General features: G+C 40.1%; 1 protein-coding gene across 2 annotated transcripts; it reads right to left on the bottom strand.

The window, feature by feature from the left end:
* Window positions 1–5041: 5041 nt before the first annotated feature.
* Window positions 5042–8286, bottom strand: LOC130994835 (uncharacterized). 2 transcript variants are annotated; one of them, XM_057919920.1, is made up of 6 exons: window positions 7950–8286; window positions 7743–7860; window positions 7584–7627; window positions 6094–7144; window positions 5930–6009; window positions 5042–5840 (listed from the first exon to the last, which is right to left on the bottom strand). In XM_057919920.1, the coding sequence occupies exons 2-6, from the start codon at window positions 7846–7848 to the stop codon at window positions 5118–5120; spliced, it is 2004 nt and encodes a 667-aa protein (XP_057775903.1). In that variant the 5' UTR covers window positions 7849–7860; window positions 7950–8286; the 3' UTR covers window positions 5042–5117. The 2 variants fall into 2 exon arrangements, with proteins under 2 accessions (XP_057775903.1, XP_057775904.1); XM_057919921.1 differs by having other exon boundaries at window positions 7584–7624; window positions 7950–8257.
* Window positions 8287–8561: the final 275 nt, after the last annotated feature.

Consider the following 8561-nt stretch of genomic DNA (forward strand, 5'->3'; position numbering starts at 1 on the left):
TAATATCAGATATAGGATTACTTAATAGAATTACACTTTTGTTCTATTTTTAAATTTTTTACATTTTTTTTTGTTTTTTTTCACAATTTCTATGTTCAGAAGTATGACTTTTGGTCATATCAAGTACTACTTAACAGAAGTATGACTTCATTTACTAAAAAATTACTTTTGCTCGTCTCAAATATTAATTAAGAAAAATATGACTTATTCTAATAAAAAATATTACATATCAAATAACAAATATCAAATACTCCCTCCGTCCACAATTTAGCCCTACTTGCCTTTAAAAATATGTCCATAATTTAATGTCCTATTCTGCTTTTTGTACCCTTTTACCCTCCTTTTTTATTTAAAATTATTACCCTTTGTCATTAATTATATATCACTTCTCATTTTTAACCCACTTAATTATAGAATTAAGTATTTCCTTAATTAATTCACTAACACTAACTAATTCCAAGACTATTAAAAATCGGCACTTCATTTATGCCTATTTAATTTATTGATGTCTATGGTTTCTAGATCTATTTAATTTAAAAATTGGCACTTCGTTTTTCTATGCTTAATTTCATGTTCTAGAGAATTTCATCCGATCTTCATCTTCCTCTCTCTTGAATTAATCCTAGATCTATCATTTCTCTCTTCGTCTCTCTTTCTCTGGAACTAACCTTAGATTTGTATCGTCTCTCTATTCGTCTTTCTTTCTCTGAAAAAACCCTAGATCTATAGCCTCTCTGTTCGTCTGCCTCTCTCTCTTACTCAATGAATCTATCAGAGACAAAAAACCATCCATCTTCGATGGAGGATATAGCGCTACACTATGTCACTCGATTTTATCCTCCCTCAGAAACGAAGTCGATTGTGCCGGAAACCCAAATCTCGGCCTTCGATCTCTGTGAATCGGTGTCGGTTGTGACCGACATGGACTTTACCGCCTTCGATCTATGTGTGTCGGAGCCGTTGCCGCCGGAATGCGGAGCGGCGGCTTTTGATCGCTCAGAAGTGCCGTGGTTGCTCCCTGTCTCTAGATCGGAGGCGATGCAGCCGAAAACCGATGCGGCGCCATGGTTGCTGCCCGAAACTGAAGCGGCGCGCCTCCCTCTCTCTGAATCGGAGCCGATTCCGTCGGAATCCGAAGTGGCGCTGTGGTTGCTGTCGGAAATTGAAGCTGCGCGGCTTTTCAATGAAAGATTCATTGCCTCCATTTTTGGTTCAAGCTTTTAATCTGTACAGCCCTTCGAAATTTACGGTCACTATTTTCAGATTAATAAACTAAAAAATTGAAACAAAAAGAGCAAAAAAACAAAAAAACAAAAAAGAATTGATAGACCCAAATGATTAAACAAGAATTTACAAGAATTGATAGAGTAATCCCTTACAAATGATAGAGCAGAAAAAAAAAAAAAAAAAAAAAGCGAACAAGAATAGAAAAAATGAAAAAAAAGAGAAAAAAAAAAATTAAACAAGTAAACAAGAAGAAAAAAAAAATATAATCCCAAATGCATATAAAAATTAAAAGCAATCTCCTAATAAATATTAGTAAAAGTAGTATAATCTCTTAACCACTATCATTTTATTTCATCCACACCACCCTTTTCACCTTTCTTAGGGGGGTGTATTCGTTGTGGATTTCCACAGACTTTAAAAAGTCCATGGAATTTAAATTCCATGGAATTCACATAGATTCCAGACGACTTTCAAAGAATTCGTGGTTGGATTTCACCCCGATTTTCACTGATTTTCGAAGAATTTAGGGGATAATTCTGGAATTGAAATCCATGATGCCAACGCCCGCTGAGTCCCAGCACCGCTGGAAACCCAGCGACCGCTGGGAATCCAGCGAGCGCTGGAAACCCAGCATATGTTGGAATCCAGCATATGCTGGAATCCAGACACGAAGCGCGTAGAGAGAGAGAGAGAGGCAGAGAATTCAGACTCGCTCAATCCAGCATATGTTGGAATCCAGCATATGTTGGAATCCAGCATATGCTGGACTCTCTCAACGGTGGTTGAGTTCCAGCGCTCGCTGGCTTCTTGGCCGCGGGCGCTGGAACTCAGCGCTCGCTTAAAATTTCATGGATTTCAATTCTCGTGGTTCTTGGCCGGATTTCGTCGTGTGTATTTTTTGGATGAAATCCATGAAAGTCATTCCAGATTTTAAGTCAATGGAATAACGAATACACCTAGATTTGTATGGATTTTAAAAAGTCTGAAACGAATACACCCAGATTTATATGGACTTTTAAAAGTCTTAAACGAATACACCCAGATTTCTGCAGACTTTTAAAAGTCTGGAACGAATACACCCAGACTTTTAAAATCCATAGAAATCTATTAAAATCCACAACGAATACATCCCCCTTAGTCTCTGTGCCCACATCCAAATAAGGCATTAAATCATGGATGGAAGGAGTATTACTTAATAGAAATACGACTTTTTCTAATAACAAATATTACTTTTGTTTATATCAAATATTAATTTTGCTCTAGCAAGTATCAAATATAACTCCTTCTAATAACAAATATACTTTTGGTCATATTACTACTTAACATAAATATAACTTCTTCTAATAATAAATTTTACTTTTGCTCGTATTAAATAGTACTTAACAAAAATATGAGTTTTTTAATAACAAACATTATTTTTGCTCGTATCAAATATTACTTTTGCTCATATCAAATATTATTTAAAAGAAATATTAATTACTTTTGCTCATATTAATTACTCCCTCCGGCCCAATAATCTTGTCCCACTTTCCTTTTTGGTCTGTCCCAATAATCTTGTCCCCTTTCCTTTTTAGGTAAATTTTAAGGGTTCATTAATTTCTAATTAAACATGATTTTAATTAACTCAACTAAACAAATCCCCTTTATTAGAATGAATCACACCTACTGCTCTCTCTCTCTCTCTACCACCTCCCCCTTCCCCCTCTGTAAACCGGCCTCCCCCTTCCCCCTCTGTTCCGCCGGCGCCGCCTCTCCCCTTCCGCCTGGCGTCGCCTCCCCCCTCTGTAAATCCGTCGATTACCTCTTCGCCACCGCTTCCTCTTTCTCTCTCGTCTGCCTTCCATTCTCGTCTCTCCCTCTGTTCTCACAAAACACAGACACACACACAGTCGCCGGGCACATAGCCGCCATCGGCTTCCCTTCGGCGAAGCAGCAGCGACGGTTGCCGTCTCCACCTCTCTCTCCTCCTCCGAGCCCTAAATCCCCAAATCCAAAAACCACCCCTTCGATTTCGCCCCTCCTACTTCATTTTCTTTGGTCGAACGGCCGGAGCCGCCACCGCCGCCGCCTGTAGAAATTAGGGCTTACAGAAGAAATGAGGGTTAGCAATTTGGGGGTTGGGGTTTACAGAGGGGCGCGCCGCTCTGAATCTGTTGAAAGACACAGAGAACTTGCTCTTCTCTCCTCCACCATAGAAATTAGGGATTTTGTTCTTCTGTTCTTGAATTTGCTGCGTTGCTTGAATTGGTTTTCTTTTTCTTGTTTATTGAATTTGCAGAGTGTTGATTAGTTCTTCTCATTGAATTTATTTTTGTTGAATTCATGTTTCATGTTTGGGGAGAGAGTGCCGAGAGAGAGAGCCATGTTTGGGAAGGGGGGGGAGGCGACGCCAGGCGGAAGGGGAGAGGCGGCGCCGGCGGAACAGAGGGGAAATGGGGGAGGTGGCGCCGGCGCCGGCGGAACAGAGGGGGAAGGGGGAGGCCGGTTTACAGAGGGGGAAGGGGGAGAGAGTGCCGAGAGAGAGAGCCATGTGTTGATTAGCTATACTTTCATTTTCTTAAGCATGTGGGACCTTACAATTTACAACACTAACTCAACACTCCTTAATCTCCGTGCCCAAAAGAAAGGGGACAAGATTACCGGGACGGAGGGAGTATTACTTTTGCCTATATCAAATACTCATTCCGTACCACGAATCTTGACATGTTTGGTTTCGGCACGAGAATTAAAGAGTTGTAGATTAGTATTTTAAGTGTGTAATTAATAAAATATAAAAGTGATAAAGTAGGAGAGATAAGATAATAATTATTATCTTATTTGAAAATGTGTCAAGATTCGTGGGACGGCCCAAAAAGAAAAACGTGTCAAGATTCGTGGGGACGGAGGAAGTATTATTTTACTCATATCAAATAACAAATATTAAATATTAGTAGTTTTTTTAATAACAAATAGTATTACTTTTGTTCATATTAAATACTCTTTTCGTCCCACTAAAAATGGCGGGCATTATATATGGTCGTCCCACTATATAACCAATAACATTATCATATTTTCTTTGGTACGTGGAGTGTTTGTGATTTGCGTGTGAGCTATGGATTAGCAAACACAACAAACTATCTCTCCTTTTTCTTCCTCCAGCAATCATAGAATAAATATTGGTTAGACTTGCGGTGAAATCTCTCTTGAGATTCCGATGCCTTTCGAAATCATAGCGTTGTTTGATTGAGAGAGACCGATTCATCAAAAACCACCTCCAAACCTCATAAAAAACGCATCTTTTGCCCATCACAGGCTTCTTCTTCTTCTCTCGTACGAGGAGTCCGAGTCCGTTCATATTGTGGGTTGCTGTAATGCAGCGCTGGAGTAATTTCGGTAATCTCGAGAGAGGGTATTTTATATTGTGGAATCCTGCCACCAGGTATTTACCGGAACTGGAGTTGAAAATGGAGGGTTGGCTCTCGTCCATTGGCAGTTGTGGGTTCGATTGGGACGAATCCACAACCAGTAATTGAGTTCATTGACTTCGAATTCAAATACAACTTTCCTGACTTTGTGAGCGGGAAGCTTCACTGCCTGAGGAGGAGCACAAATTACGACATTGTTACCTTCGACTATATCTATTGTTTAACTCATGAATATAGTTTTTTAGGGAAGAATTCAAGTTGATTCTTTTGATTGCTACTGCAAGTGTAATGAGAATGTTTTGCAAAATGACTTATGACAAGAATAAGTTGAGAAATAGTATGAGTGATCCATATTTTAAATGATTGTTTAGTCATTCTGATTGAGTGAGTGAAAAAGGGTAATGGTCATATTTTGAAATAAAAATAACAAATTTACTTCAAATTGGATCATCAAGAACAGAAAAAAAAAAAAAAAAAGTGCTTAATTCAAGAATGAAGCTCAAGTATTACATCAAGAACTGATTCCTCCAGAATGTAGTCTGAGATATGAAGGATGATGTGGTCTGTTTCGGGCCGAACATCGGGCCGTGATCGAGGGCCCGATAAATCTTTTGCAACAAGCTGATCCAAGGTCCTCCTCTGTGTCCGAGGAAGCAGGTAGAACTCAGCATCTCTCATGATCTCATCAACTACAGCTTCTTCCAGTGGGGAAAAGCAGATTCTTGGCTTTGCATATGCTGGCCAATATGGGGATAGGAAATGGGATCGCTGCATTTCGAGCAGGACCTCGTTCATGTGGTCGAAGAGAAGCCTTGTGTCGAGATGCAGAAACAGGGCTTGATCGAACAAGGATGGATGAAGCAGATGCTCAGACAGAAGCCTCATTGCTGAGAGCTGATCCCAGTTTAGGCAAGAAGCTTCTAGTATCAAACGCACGTAGTTGGAGATCGTGTAGTCTTGATCGTGCCTGCACGGATCAGATTTTGGCGGCGTGTCTTGTGAGGATGATGCTGTGTTGGGCTCTTCAAAGTGGAGGCGACGCGGTTTTAGTGTATGGTTCGAGTGTTCTGCAAAGAACTGGTCAAGGACTGAAACAGGGCTTTGGTATTCTTCTTGATTGTCATTGCTGTCACACATGTCTAATGTAGGGCTAGATGGGAAATCATCTGCTGCATTTGAAAATGAGGCCTCATTCTCTGAAATTGAATCCTGCAATGATGAATTTTTGTTTGAGAACAATGGTGCAAATTGATTGATGATGGACTATGCACTAGTAAGGAGATGAAGCTGCACTTTACCATTATGGAATGCATTAGCTTGATTTCGGCAGCTCTTTCTGCACTGCTGATCATTGCATCTTCTGAACGATGAACGTCGTCTGTGGAAACACGAGAAAACTGATTCAAGAAACGCCCGTAGGCTGATCAGAATATGCACCAAGAGGATATAGGATATGACCTACCATGAAACTTGATGTTTCGAGTTGGAGTGATCCTTGCTTCATCTGCTTCTTCATCGGTGGTTGGAACGAGAGAGGAGCTCGTCTCTGTTGTTGCCACACTACCCGTTGTGAGGCCATCAAATGGTGCAACGTCTCTGCTTGCTCTCGCTGGGCTCAGATAAACACTCTGTCTAAAAGGACTGATCAAACTCACTTGTGCAGAGCCAGAGAAGTATTGGCTTTCCCTTCTTGGGCTAAAACACGAGTCCTTTTCTAGTGAAGACATAACCCTCCATGGACTCGTTGCAGCAACATCAACTAGGTCGCTTGAGACGTCTATTTTCTTGCGCGCTGTTTCAGCCTCTCCGGCCACGAGAGGCTCCTTCTCCACCTTGATGAGGCCTTGTTTCTTGCCTGGCTTCTCCTTTGCCTTTGCATTAGTAGTGGAACTCAAAGGCTCCCTAGTTTCCACTCCACTATAAATACAACCATGAAATCTAAACCTAGGCAACTGGTCTGCATCTTTTCTTCTGCTGCTTCCAAATGTATGCTTCAGTTTCCTCTTTATCTCTCTCAATGTCTTCACCCTCGATCCACCACCAGGCTGCCCCGACGAGCAGTGACAGGCGAATCTCCCCGAATCTTGCCTCTTTTGGAGCTCAGCCTTGAGAGTTAGTGCTGTATTGGATTTGGGACATGTTTGTTTGTCACTTTCCAGATTCTTGATGCAGTTCTGAGGTTCGGACAAGAACAAGAAGTCCTTGTCCGAACTCAGAACTTGCAATGCATCAGAGAAAGGTTTGGACTCGAATCTTGACCCGACCGCTGCCTTGTTTGAAGGCGTTTCTGATGGAGGTGGAGGGCGTCTGTGGGTCGAGCTCGTTGTGTCATTCGACTGACACATACACGCTCTCGGGCTAGCCTTCGTTGCTGCCATCGGATGAACAACGAGTTGAGGATCAGTCCTGTCTTTGTTTCTCTGCTGCAGAATGTGTGCATCTTCTCGAGTTAGACCCTTCAAGCTTCTATCACTAGCATTAGCTCTACTACTTGTTGCAAACTCTGCTTCATACTGATTGCAAAAACCATACAAAATGCAACCATAAGATTTTGGTATAAAGAGCTCAATAAGGCTTTCAAAACCATCACCACATACTTGATGCAAGTCATTCCAAGTTGTAACTTTAAAATACTACAAATATTACATGCACTTAATTATCTACCCATTGTTCACTTAATAGCCCGAGTCAAATTTTCGTTCGTTTTTCAGCATTTTCAGACTGTTTGTAGGCATATATAGTTGGTTTTTATGTCTATTTCTTGAAGACACATAAACTTAAGTTGGCCGGAAATTTAGACTCTGTCGAAAATTTTGACTCGGGCTATTAAGTGGACAAAATAGACAAGTACAAGCTATAATTGTAACCCTTTCAAGTTCGGACTAAAAAATCACCATGTCAGACTATGATTTAATTAAGAATAATCCTATATCTAACTACCTATATGCTTACTTGAATTTTTCGACATTCTTCATCAAAGCTGGTGCGATGATCTTCTGAAATATACATATGGGAATCAATCAATAAGAATCAAGTGATGCTAGAAAGAATCTTGAATCATCAGCATTGGCTAGCAATAATTAATAAATCACATTAATGTAGGATTCTCACCTATCATTGCAATCATCTCATGAGAAGAGGCCCAGCCATTTTGGGAGTCAAGAATAAAATACAATGGATGCATACACTTGAATACTCTCACTTCTTCACACTTCATCAACCTCAGCAACTGCAAAAAACACAACATGAAAAATAACACAAACCCTACTAGATATGATGTTTCTTTTCATACATGAACTAAAGCACAAGCTCTCAAACCTGTGGAAAGCAGAGAAATGAAGCTGCATAAGCTCTCCTTTTTTTTGTATGAATTTTCGTGAATCTTGTGAGACACACCTTGATAGAAAAGAAACCCAAGAAACTATATATGCATTCTTGCAAGTAACCAAACAAGAATAATATATTGGTTTGGGGGGTGGTTTGGATGGGGTAGCTGCAGTTGGGTTTGTGAGATTGGAAAGTTTGTTTGTATGCAGAGATTTGGTATTACTAGAAGCAGGCATTTATTTGTGAAGGGTGTGACATTTGTGAGAGTGGCCACCATGAGCAAACAAATATTTGGCTAAGTGTTTGATTTTGGTTCAACCACTATAAATCCTTCAAAATTAAGGTAGTTGTAGTTGTCTTGCTTTTTGTCGTCCTTCACATTTCATTTACATGGACAAAACACTTGTGACTATATTGACCTACTATTGCTTACCATATGCGCAGTGGCAAACATGATGCCTACGTGGTGTCACATCCAACTATTATTGTTTAGTGTTGATTGCTATATATCACTATAGATTCTAACCATGGTAAAATGTAAATTATTGATGGCTCTTGTATATATATGTAGTAAGGATTATAAGCAAATAAAAACTTTATAGC

The sequence above is a fragment of the Salvia miltiorrhiza genome, chromosome 7, assembly GCF_028751815.1.
Source record: "Salvia miltiorrhiza cultivar Shanhuang (shh) chromosome 7, IMPLAD_Smil_shh, whole genome shotgun sequence".
Taxonomy (NCBI): Eukaryota; Viridiplantae; Streptophyta; class Magnoliopsida; order Lamiales; family Lamiaceae; genus Salvia; species Salvia miltiorrhiza.

Excerpts from the sequence above, each read along its gene's own strand:
- LOC130994835 (XM_057919920.1), bottom strand. The coding sequence starts at position 7,848 with ATGAAGTGTGAAGAAGTGAGAGTATTCAAGTGTATGCATCCATTGTAT. Across the intron at positions 6,010-6,093 it reads TCGAAACATCAAGTTTCATG|ACGACGTTCATCGTTCAGAA; the intron begins GTAGGTCATATC and ends GTGTTTCCACAG. Across the intron at positions 5,841-5,929 it reads AGCTAATGCATTCCATAATG|GATTCAATTTCAGAGAATGA; the intron begins GTAAAGTGCAGC and ends TCATCATTGCAG.